The 23,915-nt window shown below is 41.8% G+C and overlaps 1 protein-coding gene across 1 annotated transcript in view; it reads left to right on the forward strand.

The window, feature by feature from the left end:
• The window catches only part of KALRN (kalirin RhoGEF kinase), an 816,446-nt gene that overhangs the window by 461,920 nt on the left and 330,611 nt on the right, over window positions 1–23,915 (forward strand). Inside the window, exon 11 of the mRNA XM_084807552.1 lies at window positions 15,187–15,309. Within this exon, the coding sequence (XP_084663678.1) occupies window positions 15,187–15,309 (123 nt within the window). The remainder of the gene's footprint in view (window positions 1–15,186; window positions 15,310–23,915) is intronic.

The raw sequence follows: 23,915 nt of genomic DNA on the forward strand, positions 1-23,915 counted from the left end.
CTTAAGAGAGCCAGCCTTGAGTTCCACAGTACCCTTTTTGGAGAAAATGTGGTTAAAATATATGTCACTTCCCCATCATGACCTTAGATTATTACAAAGTCAGGTAAAATAGAATATTTTTAGATAGGCTTCTGTTGACTGTGAGCCTCATAGAGCCAGATCCAACATTACTTTTCCAAGTTCGTATCATTAAAGTAGAAGTATAGAAGCAGGACAAAAAAATTAATGGCTGTATTCATCTTCATTATGTCGAAAAGGTTAGAGGTCAGTGGAACTAGCACAGCCTCTCAGGCTGGCCCACCAGTCCTGTGCACTGGATTCATGTCTGACTGTTTCAGCTTTTATTTATTTATTTTATTTAAAATATTTCTTGGCCACTTTTCAGGGCAGGAGCTGTCCCAAGGTGGCGTACAATAATAAAACACATAATAAAAACCAAACCATTGCAGTATTAAAAATGATAAAAACACAATTAAAAACAGTAAGAGCACAATAAAAACAGCAAGAAAATAGCAATAAAGGCAGCAACAACAGCAAACATATCAGGGGAAGGCCAGGGCAAAATAGTATGTTTTCAAGGCCTTCTTAAAAGCCTACAATGAAGGGGCCTGGCAGACACCCAATGGCAACTTACTTCAGAAGTGTGGGGCCAATGTGGAAAAGGCCTTCTCTCGTGTAGCTGCCCAACTATTTGCTCTCGCAGGTGAGCAAATGAGAAGGGCCTCTCTTGCTAATCTTAAAGTGCGGGCTGGCTGATATGGGTGAAGGCAGTCCTTCAAGCATTCTTAAGGCTTGTGTCTTCCAATGAGCCTTTTAAATCCTAGCACTCTACTTGCATCATTAAAATAAGCGTTGCAACTGGCTGACACTGACTTTGGTTTAAGAAGAAGTTTTTGATCATGGCAGCTTAGCTAAACTAGAGTTCTGTTGCATTAGTCTTTTGTTAGAAAAATAATGGTCTTTCAAGATACATCATGATTATTCATATTAATTGTTATGTCGGGAAGAATGTGAATTATATTATTTGAACATTTGGGGTTGGCATCTTGGCCAGTGAGTGGAAAGCAGATCTGGTTGGCTGCAGTTTCAGAACAAAACAGAGCAAAAGAGCATCAACACAGAGAAAGAGATGTTAATGTGACACCTTTATAGAACAAAGGGTGCTTTCAGATAGAGGGCTCCTAGTGCTACCAACCTAAAGGCATTGTGCAGCTATTCCACCTTTTCCTCCTAACAGATTTTTATTCCTAGTAAGAAAAAAGAGAGAAGAAGCTGTGGGAAAGCACAGGAGTGTTACAAGTTGAAAAAGTTGTTGTCTGGACCCCCTGTAAAATTCCACGAACGAGGCAAGATAATCACACAGTGAAAGCCTTGCCTGGAAGCACCCAGAGAGTTCTGTGTCTTTGGGTGATGCCAGCGCCTGTTTCACAGCAGCATTTTAAGTCACTGTAAAGTAAAAGTAAAGACTCTCCTCTGTGTTGCAGGGCAGTACAGTATTATTATATGCTGAGGCAGGAAATACATTTTCTGTCTTTCAGTGCAGGAACATGCACAGACAGAGTAAGTTATTTATAGTTCTTCCACCCACATACAGCTTGGAAATTTTGCTCGGCAAGGAGCAGGTTCCATATTTAAAAGTTTAATTTCTGCCACCCACTGGCAGTTTTAGTTACCCCCCTCCCCCAACTTCTTAAGGCATAAGAACACAGATAATGATGGAAGGTGGATCAAATTTGGTGGATCAACACCTGGGGAATTTTAAAAAACCCAATTTGTTTTTCTGTGTGCCTTACACTGAAAGGCTTTTAATAGCATGGTTGGTGACATTTCTCACATTAAGTACTTAATCAACAAATTAGTAATTAACCAAGGGGAAAGACACTATGCTGATTTCTTAATCAAGAGACAGAAAGGGTCAAAATAATTCAGATTGGATCAGCCCATGTTCCAATAGCTAATCTTCAAGATACACAGAACCTCATCCTGAAAATCATCCTGGTGATCAAGAAAACAAATTTGGTTCATATGTAACATAAAACTTACAGCAGCAGTCAAGTAGAGTTAGAACATGTACCGAATGCTACTGTCCATTTATTTTTCAATGGGGGTGAGTAGGAGGTGGCTGGCTGGAGCCAGTTACAGTGAGGGGTGAGCAGGAAGAGGAATGAGTGGGGGAGAGCTGAAAACAGCAATGGGAGCAAGAAAGGATTCTTTCTCCTTCCTTCGTTCTGCTTACTCCATCTTCAGTTCCTTGCAAATCTCCCTTTGCTCCCTTTGCACTCCCTCAGATATAACCACTGGTTTATTCATTAATGTATATTTAATATATGAAAGCATGAGGTAACTGTATATGCAAGCCTTGGCTCACCCTGTCAGGATTTAGCCCTGCCCAGACCAAGAACCTGTGCTTTCCTTGGAGGAGCAGGGGGAGCAGGATCCAAACCCGAGGAGCCGCCACAGCTCCCCACCCCAGGACCAGAGGTCTCCACACTGGTTGCCTGGGTTCCAGGCCAGCCCTTGAAGGTGCAGAGGAGATGCAAGCTATGCAGGAACTTCGGGCCCATTGGCAAAGTGCCTGGCTAGCAGCACATGAGCCTACTCAAGAGGAAGGGGAAGCATGTGTAAGCATCTGCCTGGATCAGGGCATGATTGAGAGCCAGGTAGTGGTGGTCATCAGCTCCTATATAAGCTCTCAGTATGAAATCAATCATGACGGAAGCAATTGTTTTATGGCTTCCTGAACTGAGGAAACAGTTTTGGATGCAGTGGGAGCTGTTTGGGCCTGTTGTACTACAGTTAGGTAATTTTTAGACTTTTAAGTATATTGGATGGTAATGTGTATTACTTCACAACATGGTAGGCAAGTATTAAAAGGAGGAATTATCTCCCCTTGAAAGCCACTTCTTCCAAAGTACAACAGCAGACCTGTACTCCAAGCTTGTCTCATTTGACCCTACTACTTTCACAAATAAACCCATGTGGTATAATCTGATTCTATGCATATTTATTCAGATGTAGCTCTCACAATGGAGGCTGTATGGGACTGTAGTCTAAGTGCTGAGGACACTTTGGTTGAGAGCTGGTGATTTCTCAGCATAATGGCTAAGAAACTGAACTATATGACTCAAGCTGTCCCCAATTCTAATCTTCCCTCTGCTATGAAGTAACTATTCTGGCCTTAAGCAAGCCACTCGCAGCTCCTACATGAAATATGGGGGTAATAGTTGTGAGTGACCCTTACAGGGTTGTTTTAAGGATTACAAGATCATGCATGTAAAACCATCTGAATATTTAACAGCACTACAGCATTGCAAAGTAGTCTTGAAACAAGTTACCCATTACTAGACATACACCCATATTGTTTGGTTGGTGGTAGAGGAATGATTTGCAAGCTGAGCAAATTAATTATTTAGAGATTTAGAGATGATCACAGGCTCCAGTTGCTCCTGCCTAAAGGGCAAAGAATTAAGTTTTTTAAGAGGAAAAGGGGCCTAGTGAAATAGTAGTTCAGATTTACCTGCTGTCCACCCCTGCTTCAGACAGTTGTACTTCGTGTGTCAGTTTCTCAGACAAGTCAATGTTCCATAGCTGTTGGTTCCACAGATTGATGGACGTTTTACTGGAAGTTCTCCATTGCATAGCTATCCCCAGTCCTGCAGCCACTAACATGAAGATAATTAAGAGAGCACCCGTATGCATTACTCTGTCGACAGATAGAGAGCTCTAAGATTGGAGCCCTCTGTCCTGTGTGTTGCTGGCAAGAGCCAGGCAGGGTGAGAGGATGATGGAGGCAATTTCACCTCCAGTTCCTCTTTAAAAAATAAAAAGTCCAGCTATGTGGGCCTCTGAGCCCATCTATCTGACTTAACAGCAGTGGGTGGTCATAATATCCTTCAGATCCTGGCCTCTCTGCTCCCACCCACACTGTGCCTCCCTGTTTTTGACTGAGTTTTTCCGAGGTCACGACCTCGGAGAAGCAGCTATTGCAGTGCTTTCTATGATGGCTGCGAGGGGGAAGCAGAATAGCCCAAAGTTGTATTCCCCTTCCTGAGGTTGTAGGAGTTTCCATGGCCTTGGGTGAGGGAATCCGATATATCCTATAGTCCCTGGGATGCACTCCCGGGGACCACAGGATTGCTCTGTAAGTCCTTAAATAATAAATTTGTATTAGGTCCATCAGACAAGTTAGTAGCACCAATTTTGGGTCCAGAGTCACATTTTGTCCTGGGGGTTGTCATGAATCCATTTCTCCATCCTTCAGCCCTGGCTGCCCCAAACAGTGTTTCAAATAAAAAGAATAGATTGGCTTTAAAAAAAATAAATGCCAAATTAATGTTCAACCAGATAAGCAGAAGTACACAAAATTAAATAAACCCTAAACCCTACCCAAAGCATGTGGGGAAGGGCAAAGATCAGCACTAGATTTGAAGTCAGGTACATGTGTCAATGTCAAACAATGATTATTAATTTGACTTGTAAGAACATAAGAAGAGCCATGCTGGATCAGACCAAGGGTCCATCTAATCCAGCATTCTGTTCACACAGTGGCCAACCAGCTGTTGACCAGGAACCCACAAGCAGGGCATGAGTGCAATAGCACCCTCCTGCCCATGTTCCCCAGCAACTGTTGTACATAAGTTCACTGCCTCTGGTACTAGAGGTATCAAATAGCTATCAAGACTAGTAGCCATTGCACCCTGAGTTTCTACCAAAAATGCACTCAGGGTGGCTTATAGTCACTAAAATTTGATAAAAACAGTAATAAAACAAATACATTAAAACAATTAAAAACACAAGAGTAACAGATTATGATAATTGATGATATCTCTGAGGCAGCACCCACCTTCTACAAAACCCCATGTAGTTCGGGAGGTAGAAAATGTGGCATCTTTCAAGCGCCTCCTAAAAATGCACATTTTCACCCAGGCTTTCCCTGGGTTGTAACTGCTGTTGGGTTTTACTTTGGTTTTACATGCTACTTTTAAACATGTAAAGTGTTATATTATGCTTTATGGCGTTGTATTTTATGGTTTTAATTGTTGTGAACTGCCCAGAGAGCCTCGGTTGTTGGGCAGCATATAAATGTAATAGATAAATAAATAAAAATAAAATATTTAGGCTGCAATCCTATGTGCACTTACCTGGGAGTAAATCCCAATTAACTCAGGGGGCTTATTTCTGAGCAGACATTGCTCAGGATTGCACTGTTCATTTTATAATGGAAAGAGGATATGTAGCAGGCCCTTGCAGACCCTTGCAGATTGGATTGCCAGGTTATAAAATGTTCCCACATGCTGTCTTTAAGGGAATTTTTCAACTAGATGTTGGCAAGAGGATAAAGAGAGATGATTTAAGAGTTGTGATTGCCTTTGCATTTAATTTTCTTCATTAATTTAGTTGTGCTGAGCAAAAGAATATCGATAGGTCTGCAAGGTTGCTCTTCTCTTCAAGGAGAAAACAAATTGCATGTTCTGTTCTTTTCAGAGACTTGGATGATTATATATGGGAGATGGGTTTCTAAACCCTGTGGCTGGGGAGGGTGGAGAGTAAGCAGGATGTGATTAGAAAATTATTTGTAATAGCTCCTGGATTAGCTCCCAGACTTTCTAGAAAGAAGCGTTTGCTATCCAATGCATTATTATTTTTTGAGAAGTTGCTATGAAGGGAGAAGGGCACATTGAAGGTGGCAGACTCCATACTTTTCAGTGTTACACAAGCCATCCCAATAAACTGTGCTTGCGTGTATAAAGAGTGCTATGGTGTATATGTGGCATTTTTTCTAGACAGAGAGAATCTCCAGAGAGAATCTCCAGAGAGAATTTCCTACGTGGAGATGATAACGTCATGTCTGAAGTGGCTCTGAATTTGGAGCAAGGTAGAGCTATGTCACTGGAAAGCACTCTCTTGTTGTCATGCGTATGTTGGGATTGTAGTTTCAACAGATGCTAGTAATTGGTAAACACATCCAAGTCTTCTCAATATTAAACTGAGCTCTGTATTGGGTTCTAGAGCAAATTGGGCCCTAGGCCATCATGCAGCATTCCCAATTTTTGCTGCTTAGTGGAGACAATGGGGGGTGGCAACTAGTGGAGATGAAGAGGAATGTATTTATTACGTTACACATTTTTACCCCACTTTTCTGCTGAAAGACTCTCAAAGTGACTTACATTAGGTTTGTAAGATCAGTTATATGTCATTAAAATGGTAGACTTTGAACAGACAATATGATTACTTGTGAAAATTGTGTCACTACATCTCAGCATATCTTAGAGATATGAAGGCCCGGAAAGGAACCCAGAAAAATCAGAAAAAAGTGCTTTTTTCCCCCAAGGGCTGTTTCTTTTCTTTTTTTTTTTCAGAAAAATTGGAAAAATTGAACAGCTTTGGATTATGAAATATTTTCTTTTAGAATTTAAGACAAATATATTGTTACCCTGCCTTGACTCCCCCCAAAATTATTTCTAAAAACTGTGTAATAAGAACATTTTTATAGAAAGACTAGAGGTGTAAAATGTCTGGAAATAATGAAGCCATGGGGAAAAATGTTTTAAATCCTCTCTGTAAGAGTTGCAGCATAGTTATTTCTTTCATTCCTTATTAAATTTATTGATCTAAAGTATATTTTACTTATAGAGATATATGCTCAGTTTCCCAGCGTGTGAGTAGAATCACCATTGTGCATTCTTGACAGTTTGGGTTTTGTTCTGTAGAGTCCCGTGTTTCTAGAGCAGTCATCTGATATAGATCTAATCTATTCATACAAGACTTACAAATTTACTGAGTTTACTTTTAAACGTTTTAAGATATAATGATAACTTTATGAGCAAACTAAGTCATACATAAAATAACTTTAGAAACAGGAAGGCTCCTTTATGTTTGTAAAGCAGCCCTCCCCACCCTGGTGCCCTCAGGGTGTTTTGGACTACATTGCCCAGCATTTCTGACCATTGGCCATGCTATCTGAGGCTAAAGGAGGGCACCAGGTTGGGGAAGGCTGTCTTAAAGCAACAAAGTGACTTTAGACTGTAAAGACTGCTAAAAAAAATGTGTTGCTATTTCTCAATTTCCCCTCAAATATCCATCCCCCCCTGGGGGGGGGAGGGATGGGGGAAAAACCCTGTTTTTTCCCATGGCCTCAACATTTCCAGAAATTTTACATGTCCAGCATATCTGCACATCCACAGAAATTCCAAATGTAGCAGCAGCAGCAGTGTGTTTGACAGAAATACCTGCAGAGAAATAAACTGAAAATTTTGTGCATCCCTAAATGGCATAAGTCTGGCTTCACTGGAGCAACGTACAGCAACAGCCTCTGTGTGTGTGTGTGTGTGTGTGGCAAATGACAGTCATATAAATTCCACTGGTGTCATGGCTCCCTGCCTTATAATGGTGGAACACTGAGAGTACATCATACCTGAGGTCCAGCACCTGCAGTGGTTTCCTGTTGTCTTTTGGGATTGGTTTTAATTTATAAATCCCTAATTCTTAGAAACAACACACTTAAAAACCTCCCCATGTTCCACTGTAATCTCTAAGCTCAGCTAAGAGCATCTTCTTGACAATACCATATTTTGCATTATGTTTTGGCCAGTAAAGAGGGTATATCATTCATGTAGCTAACTGCGTTGTAAAACCAGACTATAATTCTGTGCTGGAGGTTTCCTTTCATTGCAGTCTCCTATTTCTGTTCTGTGGGCAACAAAAATGATAAGCATACATATAGACACACACACACACACACCCCCTTATGCTACTAGTGTCTGGGGCACTGCAAACTAGCATTGATGATTGTTAACAAAACCGAGTAGAAAGCCAGTGTCAGATGTGCACTTACAGTGTTCAGCACAGTGCATACAAATGCACACGCAAAGCACTAATTCTAGCAAGATGAAATATGCCAGTGAAAGACCAGCCCTAGACATGCTCACCAATTAATAATTTGAAAAAGAATGAATAGTTTAGCGGAGGAGGAATATGCATTTTTGGAGACTGTACTGCACGGTTTGATGTACAAAAGAACTCATTTCTGGGCTGGTTAGGAACATAGGAAGCTGCCTTATACCGAGTCAGATCATTGGTCCATCTACCCCAGTATTGTCTACAGAGGACTTCAACAGTCCTCCTGGAAATGTCAGGGAAAGTCTGGGGCTTTCTGCATGCAAAGCATGTGCTCTGTCACTGAGCTACAGTCTGTCCATAACCACTGAGCTATGGCTGACTGCCAGTTTTGACAGCGCCATACGAAATTCAAGCAAGACTCAGATAGGGCAGATATTTCATTGGCTGAGGGTTGGCATTCTTTCATTTTTGTATTGTGTCTTTGGCATTAATTTTCTAATTAATCTAGGCCTTGGGGCTAATTTTTTGACAAGATTCTGATCTTGTTTATGTCACCACCTAAGTCATTCACATAATCTCTAGTTTATCCCAGTGAAAATAATATGAAAATTCACTTGTGGCCATTGTCCCAAAGTAGAGAAATTGGTGCGGAAAACCAAATCCAGAATCACGCTATGCTTTTAGAAGTGTTCTAAATGCTAGTGAGAACAGATTAGGTTGTTTGGAACTCAGCTATTAAAAGTCATTAATAATGGCAGGAAAAGCCAGAGGATAAATTCCTTTGTATTTAGATGCGTGCTTTTCCCATTCTAACAGACTTTTATTTGATATTACCCTGCTGTGATAAGTGGGGAGAAGAAGGGAGGCAAGAATCTATTTTAAGCAGTAGTTTTAATGCAACAAAAGGATAATTTTGTTTTAATTAAATTGGACTTGGTAAGCATTATTGGTCATTATGCAGGATTAGTATTTAGTAAGCCTCCTTTATTTTTCTCTGTTGCTTTTATTTGTTCTGCTTTCATTATAACAATTTCTGACACCCTTGTCTTTCTAAAAGTGAGGTTTGCACATTAATCCTCCTGCATACACAATTTATATAGTGTTAGACTGACATGTGGTACCACTATTTGCCTTTTAATTTTCCTTAAATGGCAGAGGATTCACAGTATTGTGTCTTCAGCATTAAACTCTATTTATTAGGAAAATCCTCTCTGTCCCCTCTCCATTTTCATTCTATATTCTACTTGGACAATAGTTACTTGGACAGCGGTTTTCAGTCACCAATCACAGACTGATACCAATATTGCTTCCTTTTGTTTAACAGCTTGGCCATTGCTGTTGAATGGGAAGCTCTTTTTTCCCTCCTCCTCCCAGGAGCACACCATTCCTCTTTTTTTTAAAAAAAGGAAGAGGTTGAACTTGCCTGTCATTGCAGAAATAGGGAGCTTCCTTGCATCATCCTACCCGTCATGGTAGTGGGAAATCTGAAAGCACAACAGGAAGTACTCAGGTCTTTGGGCTAGCTAATTCATGGACTGCTTAGCTCTCTAAAGGCTGGGCAACTTCTTTCAGTATGTCCCTTTAGGACTCACTGGGGACTACACAGCTTTTTAGCCAAGGAAAAGCTTTCAAAGGCTTGTTCTTTTAGGGCTCACTTGGGGACTGCACAACTAGTAGGGCTGACTGTGGCTATGGAGCTTCTTCATGCATGTCCCTTTAGGTCTTGCATGGGGATTGTATAGCCCCAATGTAAACTAATGAAAATTTCTAGGAGTGGTGACAGTGATAGTATAAAAATCCACACACAAAAATCCAGAATAGTCCTTTTAATGCAGACATGAAACCAAAATTGTATAAATGGCATTTGGCTCAGCGAGCTGTGCATTAACGATGGTGTACTGGAAGCACCCTCTGCTGGTTGTAATTAGAACAGACCAGTTGTGTGTCTCTGCTCAGGTCCTGTAAATATTAACAGTGAATGGAGATTCTTACACTATCTTTTATGAAGAATGCATTCTCACAGATGCAAAGAAGAGAGGTAGGAATGGGAGCATCACTCTTTTCAATGGCCATCTCACACTAAGCCTTCTCGCCTCATTATTATGAATGAAAGTTGACGACATGATCTTGAAGGTTTGGTAGGCAATGAACAACTTGATCAGAGTTTCTAATAAAGGACATAAAGTGTTGATACTGTATCCTGATCACACTACCACTTTCCTCAAAGATGTAAGCCCAGAATCTTACATTAGAGGCAAACTGTATTTTGGCTAAGAATGCTATTTTTTTTTTTTTCCTAATGGGAAGGGTTGTGTGTATTGTATGAATTTCTCATTCAAAGCATTAAAAAAGTTGCACAATTTCTTTGTAAATCTATTGTTCTGATTCACTCATGTCTGGCACCCGCAAGACAAGGTAGCAAGATAGGCCGGTGGCTGCAGCACGGCGGATAGCTCCGAGCGAGCATCTTGCTCTGAAAAGGGCTAGAGGTGGACTGAAGCCTTATGAGCATCTGCCATCAGTCTACCCATCCCAAGCCCCTCCCAGGGTCAGCCCAAGATATTTTGCTGCCTGAGGAAAAAAAGAAGATGGTGTCCCCTCCAGTTCCATGGACAAAAGCTGACTGGACTGGCAGTTGAATCTTTCTTCATAACTAGCTATGAGACAGTGTCTTCAACTAAACCAGAAAGCAGCAGGCTATCTTAGGGGGGCAGACAGGGCAGGCTGCATGGCACACAGATCTTTCCTCTAATACCATTCTGCCTCCCAGCATCTTCTGCCTGAGGCGACTGCTTCACTCTGCCTAGTGGTAGGATTGGTCTTGGCTCCACCCCCATTCTCAAGCATGGAGACTGTTAAAAGGCCAATGCCAACCCTGGAGATGAGCACTTCTTCTCTGCTCCATGGCCTCCTCTCTGTCACGCTCCCTGTGCCATTCGGAAGGAGTGGTCATCCAGGAGACAGTTGGTTTGTCAGGCTCGGGGGGAGGTGCTTGAGGGGGGCGGGCTCTGGCTTGGTGGGCTCTGGCTTGGTGGGCTGTGGCCCAGCATCTGGAGGCTGGTTCAGCTCTTCAGCTGGCAGCTCAGCCAGCTCCTCCTCCTCTTCTGAGTTTGAGGCCATGGTCAGGAGATACATAGAAAGTAATGACTTTCAGCAGATAGTGGGAAAAGGAATGTAGATAGTGGGAAAAGGTTATTGAACACTTCTTATCATCTTCAGATAATGTGGCCTCTCTTTCAACTTATAGTTTTACTTAGACTGGATTATAACAGATGATATATAGACTCCCTGATGAAGAGAAAGGATGTTAAAGGAAGTATTAATAGGTTCAATAACAGCAGAGTTAGCCAACAACTCTTTAATCATCTGTGTTACTACAACTCGTGTACAAATACGAGATTGAAGATGTATCACAGGAAACGCTTTTTGCCTGTCACATTCTTCAAGAAAAAAAAATCTTTTGGATTCTCTGTCGCAGAAATATGAGAGTTTATCCTAACAGGAAAACTAGGGTGGCAGTCCCCCCCCCAAAAACCCCTCATATAATTTTTGCTTACTCATCAACTAGCACTGCCACAGATGTACATTACTTAGCATTAAATAGGATATTACACCTTTTTCTGTTGTGTCAGATCTGTCTGTGACCTATGTAATAGAATTACTAAGCATTACTTAGAAAAGAGAAATCTGGCAATGTTTATACAAACAGAAGGATTTTTTTTAGTAGTGCTTGCTTTAAAAATATATACCTATAGTCTAATCATGTGTATAAGTTAATAATGGGCAGAAGGTATCTTGGTTTCCATACAAATACAAGGCATCGGGTGTAAATTAATTGAGAACTTTATTAAGAAACAACTCTATTCACTCCTTGGATTTCCTTTCTTCTTCATTCTCTCTAGACCCTATTAACTCCACTGCCCTCTTCACTGGTCATCTTCAGGACAAACTACTAAACTGCGGACCCAACTGACTTGCAGGATGCAACAGGATTGCAACAGGGAACAATACCCTGGGTGTATTGCCCCTGCAGTAGGCTTCGAACTCTTAATTTAGAGTTGCCAAGATAGTGATAAATCAGATCCAGGTTTACTTACAAAGAGTACTTTATTGAGTACAATCAGCACACAGGCGTACCCGATGGTTAGATCAGACAGCTTCTGTGAACCCAGAGCCATGGGGTAAAATGGGTCTTATACCATGCTGGGTAGCAGTGAGGCAGCATGACAGCAGCAAGTGCCAACTAGCATTCATTCCCAGCATAGACTGGCAGTGCTTGGTTCTCAGCACAGCCACCTGCAGCTTGGCATAAACATAGCCTCACTTCCCAAGCGCATCCTGATAAGACGTGCTTGAGGCTGCCCTAACACTCTTTCACTCATCCTGGTAAATCAAGAGGCCTGTTAGGGAAAACAGCAGCCTTCTGAACCAAAGTCCGAGAGCATTATGGGACATCTGAGCCCCTCCAGAACTACTAATAGCTTAGTTCAGGCCTGAGGCCTTACACTGGGACATGTCATTTCCAGGGTACCTGGAATCCTGTGACATTTGTAGTTGGTGTTTTGCTATTTCAGCATCCAAGATGCCTGGGTGGGGGGCATACCAGATCAGGTTATGATCTGAGCCAGAGAAGATTGGGGGGGGGGATATTGCTCTGCTTGAAATACAACCAAGCATTACAATGTTTTGTTTTCTCAGATGTGGCCTTTTTTAGTGCTGGCACCCTGGTTGTGGAATGCCTGGCCCAGAGAGGCTCCCCTGGTGCCTACACTGTAGTCTTGGTGCCTGGTGAAGGCCTTATTTTCCCAGGCATTTTAGTTCTTCAGTTTTTATTGTTCTAAACCTGTTATCGTATTATTCGATCTTTACATTATTTTTTAATGTTGATTTTATGCTGCAGTTTTAAACGTTTTAGATTATGTTTTGTCATGTTGTTGTAGTTTTAACTGTTGTGAACTTCCCAGAGAGCTTCGGCTATTAGGTGGTATAGAAATGTAATGATAAATAGGTTCAACTTTTTATTTTGAACCAGGTAAAGGGGTAGCTACAGTATCTCAATTGCATTCTGGGTAATTTTTTAGGGAGTGCCTTCTCCCACTTATACCCTTCCACTTATACACTTATAATTTAGGTCATCAGATGAGGCTCTGCCTCTCTCTCATTCTAGGTTGAAGCTGTTCATTACAAGTAGCAGGGCCTTTTCAGCTGTGGCAGCCCCTTACTATCAAAGATGGCTCACTAGCATTTGCTAGTTTTCTGAGAACTATCAGTATGTAATTCCCAATGGGCTTTGAAATAGCTGACTTCAATATTGATAATGCTGCTTTGGTGTTTTTACATTTGAGATTGATATTTTATATTTTTGTTTTGTTATTAGTGAATCTATTGTAATCTTTTGAGGGCCTGTTTGGGTGAGAATAGCAGCACATCAATCTCATAAGTAATAATTAAAACATTGCATTATTTTATTTATATATATATATATATATATATATATATATATATATATATATTGCATTGGCTGATGCGTGACTTTTTTTAAAAATTGAAATATGTTATCCCAGTTTTGTCAGGATCACCTTATGTATGAATAGACATTTGGGATGACATAAGTCAAACAGGGATGGCTGAGTATTTGAAAAAGAGGGGCTCAAAAAGTAAATTCTCACCACCACCCATTCCCCTGCTCAAAAAGTTACAGTGGCATAAAGTCTGAACCAGACCCATTTAAGTCTGGATCATTGTTGAAATGGGGCTTGCTTTCCACCCCACCTGCTAACCCTTCCTAATTTGTTCCCCCACCTCCCCAGTTCACAAGCAAAGGGAAAAACATTTATTTCTGCAAAGTATGGGGTGGTAATAACTGGGAGTCCCACTCACTAATCAACAGACCAGCTGTCAAACCTGCCTGTCCAACTGATGAAGTTGCTTCTGGTCATGTTTTCTTTATTTCTTTATTTATTACATTTCTGTACCGCCCAATAGCCAAAGCGCTCTGTTCACAAGAGGACCCACTGGATGTGCCTGATCTCGTCTGATCTCGGAAGCTAAGCAGGATCAGCCCTGGTTAGTACTTGGATGGGAGACCACCTGGGAATCAATCAGGCTTCCTGCACTGAGCAGGGGGTTGGACTCGATGGCCTTGTAGGCCCCTTCCGATGATTCTATGATCATTTGCAGTTGGCTGGGCCAACAGCGGGTTTCACACCGTTACTTTTGTGGTTCTCTTTCTTCCTCACAAAAGTAACTCTCCCCCCTGCCCCCACACTTTGTTTGCAAGTCCGATGGTGGAACTGGAAGAGAGGGGGAGAAGGGCAAAACCATCTCAGTTTTGTGAACATTTCTTGTGAATACTTCCAAAACTACTTGAGATTTTGTGAATACTTTCAAAAGAATGCTTGCGAAATCCAGCTGGGTTTTGAGTTAAGCAGGGCAGTAATATGGCATCAAACTTTCTGACTTGTTAAACTAGCTTACTAGTCTGATATGGCAATTATACATCCATTCCATCTTGAATCGTCTCTATGTAGCACATCTGTATTACATTTTTTTAAATTATATTAATGGAGGACTGTTTTTGATGGACAATATTTTTACTATTTGGAAGACACTTCTTCTAATACACAGCTGTAGGACAGTTGATATATTTTTAGAAGGATGATATTTTAAACTCACTGAATATTAGGTTTGCCACTGGGATCAGTTACAGTGGGTAGGTTGGAATCTGATGTTACTTGAAAGGCTAATGTCTTACAATGTTATATGGTTTAGGACCATCCGCCTCTTCACATTAAATGTCCAAATAACCCTCCTCCCTAGCTTCTCAATTTAAAAGTTAACCCTTTCTTTCCATTTCAGATTTTTGTTGTCTTAGGATAGCTTGCTTAGGTGAAGTGAATCATTGCACATCTAAGACATGGGTTCTGTTTACATAATGGCCTAAATAGAAGAGAAACATAATAGAAATGTCTCCTCCACATGATGACAATGATTGTTGATTTTGTTCCTTTTTCAAATCGCAGCAATTTAGAGCAAAGTCATTTTTGCTACAAAATGTTGGGTTATCATCAAGAAATGCATGTTATAGATGATGGAAATGAACAGATAACAGTTATTCAATACAGGCAATTTATTTAAAAAACACACAGCAAAAAAGCATTTTACTTTGGAACTGATTGGTTTGGGCTCTGAACATCATTGAATGTTAGAGTAGATAAACTCCTGAGGCTGTTGAATCCACTTTTATACAAAAGCGTTGTTTTTAAATGGTGTCCAAGGCACAGATAATGGGATGTTTTCTGTTGAGCAGCCATGGAAGATAATTGGATATTCTTCTTTTCTATTCAGGTGCTGGACTGGATTGAAAACCATGGGGAAGCCTTTCTTAGTAAACACACTGGAGTGGGGAAGTCCCTTCATAGGGCACGAGCTCTTCAAAAAAGACATGACGATTTTGAAGAAGTAGCACAGGTAAGAGGGTAAAACATTTGAGCATATTGTATTGACTGAGAATACTTTTGTACTGATAGATTTTGTTGTTTCTAGGACTCCACAATGTTGCGATCTCTGAAAATGCATGGGTTTCTTTTCAGATATGCGAAATAAACTGTGTAGAGATCGCGGGGGAGGGGGGAAGTCCATTAATCTCATAGGTTGACTAGTCACAGAAAAGAGCTGGAGGAGATCTGAAGGGTCAGTGCCAGGAGAATCTAGCTTTAGAGTGGCATTCAGCTTCCATTGGGGGAAGTGATGAAGCAGATGGTGGTACAGTTGACTTCAGGTTTTGTTGGATGACACACCCCATCTCAAGCCTTTTCATTCTGGCTTGTGGTTTGATGGAAACATCTTTAGCAGTCCTTGAGGGTGCAATCCTATGCATGTTTAGACAGAAAACATTCTACAACTCCCAGCATTTCCTAGCTGGCATGGGTGGCTGAGGAATCCTGGGAACTGTAGGATTTTTTCTGTCTAAACTTGCATAGAGTTGCATCCTTAATTAACCTGCATCTAGAGGTTGACTGAGGAAATACATCCCTGTTGATATTGTTGGATTTCTCAGTGGCTTCTGAGATTGTGGAGGACACCATTCTCTTGCATCATTTGGCGTATGTGGTGAGGATGTCACAGCTGAATCTCTAATGATTTAGTTCTTTCTATCATACACAGAGGAAACTGATTAGGAAGACTAGGTCAATCTCATAGGAGTTGATATGTGATATTTAATTCCAAAGGGATCTATATTGTCACCAATGTTGTTTAACACCAACATTATTTAACTACTAGATAAGATTATCTAGAGCTTTGGGGTGAGGTATTACCAATATGCTGAGGACATCCAGTTCTATATTTCACTGACATAGCATCAAGGAGCTGCTATCTTAGTCCTGAATCAGTTTCTGGAGGTTTCGGGCTATGGATGAGAGTGAACAGATTAAAGTTAATCCAAAGAAATGCTGGCTGGGAATTCTTGTGTGGATAGATCATAGAATAGTAGGGTTGGAAGGGGCCTACAAGGCCATCAAGTCCAACCCCCTGCTCAATGCAGGAATCCAAGTCAGAGCATCCCTGACAGATTGCTGTCCAGCCTCGTCTTGAATGCCTCCAGTGTGGGAGAGCCCACTACCTCCCTAGGTAATTGGTTCCATTGTCGTATTGCTTTAAAAGTCAGGAAGTTTTTCCTGATGTTCAGCCGGAATCTGGCTTCCTGTAACTTGAGCCCATTATTCCATGTCCTGCACTCTGGGATGATCAAGAAGAGATCCTGGCCTTCCTGTCTGTGACAACCTTTCAAGTCCTTGAAGAGCGCTATCATATCTCCCCTCAGTCTTCTCTTCTCAAGGCTAAACATGCCCAGTTCTTTCAGTCTCTCCTCATAGGGCTTTGTTTCCAGTCCCCTGATCATCTTTGTTGCCTTCCTCTGAACGCTGTCCAGTTTGTCTGCATCCTTCTTAAAATGTGGTGCCCAGAACTGGACACAGTACTCCAGATGAGGTCTAACCAGTGCTGAGTAGAGGGGAACTAGTACTTCCCAGGATTTGGAAGCTATGCTTCTATTAATGCAGCCCAAAAGAGCATTTGCCTTTTTTGCAGCCACATCACATTGTTGGGTCATATTCAGCTTGTGATCGACAACAATTCCAAGATCCTTCTTGCGTGTAGTGTTGTTGAGCCAGGTATCCCCCATCTTGTAACTGTGCATTTGGTTTCTTTTTCCTAGGTGCAGAACTTGGCATTTATCCCTATTAAATGTCGTTCTGTTGTTTTCTGCCCAGTGCTCCAGTCTATCAGATCACTTTGAATTTTGTTTCTGTCTTCCAAGGTATTAGCTATCCTGGCCAATTTTGTGTCATCTGCAAATTTGATCAGCATTCCCTGCACCTCCTCTTCCAAATCATTAATACAAATTTTGAAGAGCAGTGAGCCCAGGACTGAGCCCTGCAGTACCCCGCTCGTTACTGCTCCCCAGTTTGAGAAGATCCCATTGATAAGCACTCTTTGAGTCCGATTCTGTAGCCAACTGTGGATCCACCGGATCATTGTTTCATCTAGCCCACTTTGAGCTAGTTTGCTCATCAGGATATCATGGGGCACTTTCTCGAAAGCTTTGCTGAAGTCAAGGTATATGATGTCTACAGCATTCCCACAGTCCACAAGGGAGGTTACTTGATCAAAAAATGAGATCAGATTCGTCTAGCAGGATTTGTTCTTGACAAATCCATGTTGGCTTCACGTAATCACTGCATTGTTTTCGAGGTGCTTCCAGATGGATTACTTTATGATCTGCTCCAGAATTTTCCCAGGCATTGTGATGTCAGACTGACTGGTCTGTAGTTCCCAGGTTCCTCCTTTTTACCCTTTTTGAAGATAGGGACAACATTAGCCCTTCTCCAGTCTTCTGGCACTTCACCATGATTTCTCAGAGAGAATAGACAGTAGTTCTGAGAGTTCTTCTGCCAATTCCTTTATTACTCTAGGATGCAGTTCATCTGGCCCTGGAGATTTGAACTCATTCAGAGTAATTAGGTGTTCCTTGACCATATGCCTATCGATCTCAAGCTGCAATCCTGCCCCTTCAGCCTGTACTTCGCCTTTGCCGGGGGTCATAGACCCTCTTTTGGGAGAAGACTGAGCCAAAGTAGGAATTGAGCACCTCTGCCTTTTCTTTGTCATCTGTTATCATTTTGCCATCCTTATTTAATAGCTGAACCACCATTTCTTTCCTCTGTCTTTTACTATGCACGTAGCTGAAGAAAGCCTTTTTGTTCCTTTTAGCATCCCTCACTAACCTCAGCTCGTTCTCAGCTTTAGCCTTCCTGACACCATCCCTGCAATTCTGTGCTACCTGCCTGTACTTTTCCTTTGTAGCTTGGCCTTCTTTCCATTTCCTATATGTGTCCATTTTTGTTTTCAGGTCATCCCTCAGCTTTTTGTGAAGCCACATTGGCTTCTTCTGTCGTTTTCCACCATTTCTTCTTGTTGGAATTGTTTGTAATTGTGCCTTGAGAATTTCCTTTTTTAAAAGCTCCCACCCATCTTGGACTCCTTTTCTCATTAGCGTTGCTTGCCATGGGGCCTTACTTATCATTGTTCTGAGTTTATTAAAATCAGCTTTCCTAAAATCCAGGGTACGCGTTTGACTACACTCGGCTTTTGCTTCCCTTAGAACCAAGAAGTCAAGTGCAACATGGTCGCTTTCCCCCAGAGTTCCTGTAACTGCTACTTGATCCACTAAGTCATCTCTGTTGGTTAGGATCAAGTCAAGGATAGCCGATCCTCTGGTTCCTTCCTCTACTTTCTGTAGGAGGAAGTTATCCGCCACACAAGTCAGGAATTTCCTGGAGGGGCCATGTTTTGCAGAATTTGTCTCCCAACAAATATCGGGGAAATTGAAGTCCCCCATTACTACTACATCATGCTTCCTTGAAACACTGGCTATTTGCTTTCCAAAAGTTTCATCCTCGTCTTCTCCTTGGTTGGGTGGCCGGTAGTAGACTCCGACCACCAGGTTCCTTTTATTCTTTGCTCCATTTATTTCGACCTAGATGCTCTCGATGGGGCTACCAAGCTCCTCCTCCTGTATTTCTGTGCAGAGATATGTATCTTTCACATACAGTGCAACCCCACCTCCCTTTTTGTTCCTCCTGTTCTTTTTGAACAAGCTATATCCTTCAGTTGCTGTACTGCAGTCATGAGAGCCATCTCACCGAGTCTCAGTTACACCTATCCAGTCATGAGATAGATGTCTATGCCTTTGATGGATGGGATAGTTGTATCCTATCTAATCAAGTTTGGCTCCTGGGGTGCTTCCAAACCCAGCCTTGCTTATTGAGAAGCAGGTGGTGGTGGCTGTGGCTAGGAGTACATTTTATTGACTGCACTTGTGCAGGCTCCAGCCCTTGCAGGATGGAGATGATCGCATCATGCTGATTCCTGTTTTTGTAACTTTTGAGATTGGCTGCTGTAATGTTCTGTATGTCGGGTGGCTCTTGATGAGGCTTTGGAAACTGCAGTTGATGTGTAGAGGAATGCTCATATTCAGCCTGGGTTGTACCAACGGTATTGGCTATCTGTATTCTTCTGGGACCAGTTCAAAGTGGTGTTTGTGACTATTAATGCCTTAGCCTTTCATGGACAGGGTATATCTACGCAGGTAGCCATGATGCAATGTTTTCCATATGTCTATGCTGCCATGGGAATCAATCCACAAAACACTTTGATGGGGGGGAAAGCAGAATTCACACAAGGGTGCGCTCTGACAAAAGAGAACACAAAAACGCATGCAGTAGGCAACCTGCTGCTTTTCAGATGTTTTGGACCACAACTGCCATCAGCCCCAGCCATCAATGGCCAGGGATTATCGGAGTTGTCTAAAACATCTGGAGGGCACTAGGTTGCCTACCCCTGCAGGAGGCTGTCCTTGTACTTGATTGTACCTTAGGCAAAACATAAACATGGTGCACACCAGATCCTTATGCTAGCTCCTTCCCACTCTAGGTCCTCTAAACTGCCTCTCCCACCAGAATTCCCTTTCCTGCTTCTCAGTGTGTTTCTTTCCAGGCACCAGCGCCCAGTTCATTAGACGCAAGGAGGCGTCCTAGTAAATCTGCCAGCCTTTGTCCCAGTCTCCAGACAATAGGAGGCTAGCCTCTGGCATGGTGGCTTGGGATCTCTTAGCCGTAAGGCTTTTCACCCTTACAGGTACCATTATATCTCTTTGGAAGTCAACAGAGCAAATATAGTAATCTGAAGGATCTTCATAATCTTTTGTTCTTATTGCCATATCCCTGAGGAGACTGTCTTGCAAGCGGAAAGATGCCATCCCATCCCTTAATTTCTTCCTATTTCTCTTGCTTATATGCTCTGTTTTACTGTCATAATTAATTCATCTCTTCCTTGGCATTTGCAGCCACAAGTAGATACAAATATGTCTCTCCTTAATTGACTCTTCCCATAAAATACATATTGAATTCCTCTGGGCTTATTTTTAATGATTTAAGCATCCCTAAATCCCACCCGCATCATCTTTCAAGGTCTGCCAGCTCTAACTGACTACATACTGCTGAACCTTCAGACAAGACAGAGGTGTTCCTGGTCACTAGAATAACCAATCTTGAATCAGGAGTTCAATCTATGCTGGATAGGGTAGGATCAAGTGGTGATGGTTTACACTGAAGCACTTAATAAGCCAATTGTCTGATGCTTCTAGACGAGGCTTTTATGGTGCCATCACCCTGCCTCGTTCACAGAATTTTATGTGGGCTCCAGACATCATTGTCTTCAACTCATAGCCCTCCTGTGTTTTCCTACTGCTTCTACACTTGCATGATGGGACTTTCCCTTCCTTTCCTCCCCTTGCAGCTTAGGTGCAGCCCCTAAATCTGCTCCGGAGGATTCTGCAGCCCTCTGGAGCACAATTCTATGTATGTTTATCAGAAGTAAGTCCTGCTGCGACCGTTGGGACTAACTACCTGGTAACAGTGTTTAGGATTGGAGCCTTAATCATATTACTTACTTCCTGATGAACTGTTGGGTAGAACTAGCGGGACCTTCAACAAAATGTGGTTGGAAAATCCATTAAGAAAGTGAAGACAGAATAGCTGCACAAGGCCTTCTGATTGGGAGGGCTAGGAGCCCTCTGTCTTAAAGCATCCTGTGTTGTCTTGTCAAGTGGTGAGGTGAATTTTTCTACTTTCCCTGCTTCCCTGGATAGACATCTGTTGAGTAACAGATTATGGCAATATTCTCCTAATCACTTGCTTGGATTAACCATGTGCATAAATATACATTATGGTAGTTCACCATGGGGTGAACAGTTGATTGTATTCATCCATGGTCTCAATGTGCAAATGTCACACTGCATTTTTTAAAGCATAGATTTTACAGATAAACAAATTAAAATTTACTACACTTGCAGGGTGGTAGCAGCATACATGTAAAATCAGTGCAGGGTACACAAATGGAACTGGTTAGCAGTTACAATCTTCAATGGGTGGAAGAAACTTCAGAGAAAGGGAAAATTAGGATATTTTTGAAGAGCTGGGAGGAAGGTTGGGTGAGTGCCAGCAATGGTTTGGAAAATCTTTTCAGAATTATAATTAGTACCCTTCCAAGTACAACATAATGTGGGTGGGTGATTATCAAGTTCATCTCCTCTCAGTGTCTTACACATTTTCAGCACAATGTGACCACCTAAGCCACTGTGCTAGTAGAATCTATTTATCCAGAATCTATTTCCAAAGTAAACATAAAGGTTTCCATTTTAGTAATTTTTGAGGAGACAATGAATAAAATGTCCCCACAACATGATAGAGTCCCATCAAATTGATACATTAAACTATTAAGTAACATTATTCATACTCTGAGCAAGGTACAGTCTGAAGGCAGTTGTTGTTGTTGTTCAGTCGTTCAGTCGTGTCCGACTCTTCGTGACCCCATGGACCATAGCACGCCAGGCCTTCCTGTCCTGCGCACTCTCCCGGAGTGTGCTCAGGTTCATATTCATTGCATCGGTGATGCTATCTAGCCATCTCATCCTCTGTCGTCCCCTTCTCCTTTTGCCTTCAGTCTTTCCCAGCATCAGGGTCTTTTCCAGAGAGTTTTCTCTTCGCATTAGGTGGCCAAAATATTTGAGCTTCAGCTTCAGTATCTGTCCTTCCAATGAGCAGTCAGGGTTGATTTCCTTTAGGATTGACTGATTTGACCTCCTTGCAGTCCAGGGGACTCGTAAGAGTCTTCTCCAGCACCACAGTTCGAAAGCATCAATTCTTCAGTGCTCAGCCTTCCTTATAGTCCAGCTCTCACAGCCATACATTACTACTGGGAAATCATAGCTTTGATTAGACGGACCTTTGTTGGCAAGGTGATGTCTGTGCTTCTTACTATGCTGTCTAGGTTTGCCATAGCTTTCCTCCCAAGGAGCACGCGTCTTTTAATTTCATGGCTACAGTCACCGTTTGCGGTGATCTTGGAGCCCAAGAAAGTAAAATCTGTCACTGCTTCCATTTCTTCCCCTTCTATATGCCAGGAAGTGATAGGGCCAGATGCCATGATCTTCGTTTTTTTAATGTTGAGTTTCAAACCAGCTTTTGCACTCTCCTCTTTCACCCTCAACAAGAGGCTCTTGAGATCCTCTTTGCTTTCTGCCATTAGGGTGGTATCGTCTGCATATCGGAGGTTGTTGATAATTCTCCCAGCAATCTTAATTCCGACCTCTGATTCATCCAACCCAGCATTTCTCATGATGTACTCTGCATATAAGTAAATGTCTCTATGGGAGAGCATTACCATCTTGTTTTTAAAGTTTTTGTTGTTTTAACTTCCTTGCAGGTGGGCTTGGTTCACATGTGTGAATCAACTCCAGCTGTTCTCTTAGGCATCTTTCTGCAATGCGCCTCCTCTTTTCTTGGAATACCTTTTATATGGGTTAATCTCTTAAAGAGGAGGGCAAAACTGGTAAGTGGATGATCTTGCCTCAGAGCAAGGGGTTGGACTAGATGGCTTTCAATAGATAGATAGATAGATAGATAGATAGATAGATAGAAATCAATTTGTCTGTTTATTTATTTTAAGTATTTATATTCTGCCTTTCTTTAAAAATACACTCAAAGGCAAACAAATGCTACATTTCTATGATTTCACCATACTGTGTAAAATGAGTAAATAAGGATATTCAGCCTGTGGCTGTATATAATAAAAGACGGGCATCTAGGAACTTGCATTGTCACATTTCTGATAAGAACAGCAGAATACATCTTCTGTTTTGGTATCAATACTCTGATAAGTATCCTTGTTTTTATTTGGGAAAGAAAAAGTGGGCAGGTAGCAGTCTCAGGAAAATGGAAGGAAAGAAACTACCAGGTGCACAAGATTATTATTTTTTTATTGATCACCACATGTTTTGAACTGAAGTCATCTTCGGGGCAGCATGAATATAAACAATATGAAACTATATTGCAGGACAGTTGTGCAAATGTTAATAATGAAACATAAAAACTAACAGTTTCTCAAGTCTGGGCAGACCCCTTAGAAGCTGGCTGGATGCGCCTGATCTCATCTGATTTCGGAAACTAAGCAGGGTCAGCCCCGGTTAGTATTTGGATGGGAGACCACCTAAGAATCAGGCTTCCTGCACTGAGCAGGGGGTTGGACTCAGTGGTCTTGTAGGCCCCTTCCAACCCTATGATTCTATGAATTCTATGAATGATAACACTTAAATTTGTTCACTAGAACCGAAGAAGAGAATAGGCATATTCCTCTTGAGTCTGATGCATTATGGTGTGGTTGTGCAGTAAACCATGTTATAGGTTTACAAGGGGCTACAAGATTCTGTCATGTTGTGGGTGGGAGAGATGATTAGCTTTCTGAAAGAGAAGCAAATGAAAACAAAGATGTCCATGCACAGTAAAGTGGGTTTGGGCATATGTGTAGTAAAAGCAACTTTAGAGTTGTTTCCTATGTTTTTGTATTGGGCAACATCTTCTGTGTGCCCTGAGTATTTGCTGCCCATCCATAGCTACAATATTTGCTTGGACCTTTTAGCCTCAACCCCTTCTTTCCTTCTAGCTCAGGGGTGGGCA

Source organism: Heloderma suspectum, chromosome 1 (assembly GCF_057233095.1).
Source record: "Heloderma suspectum isolate Gila_16-S chromosome 1, 16-S_ref, whole genome shotgun sequence".
Lineage (NCBI taxonomy): Eukaryota > Metazoa > Chordata > Lepidosauria > Squamata > Helodermatidae > Heloderma > Heloderma suspectum.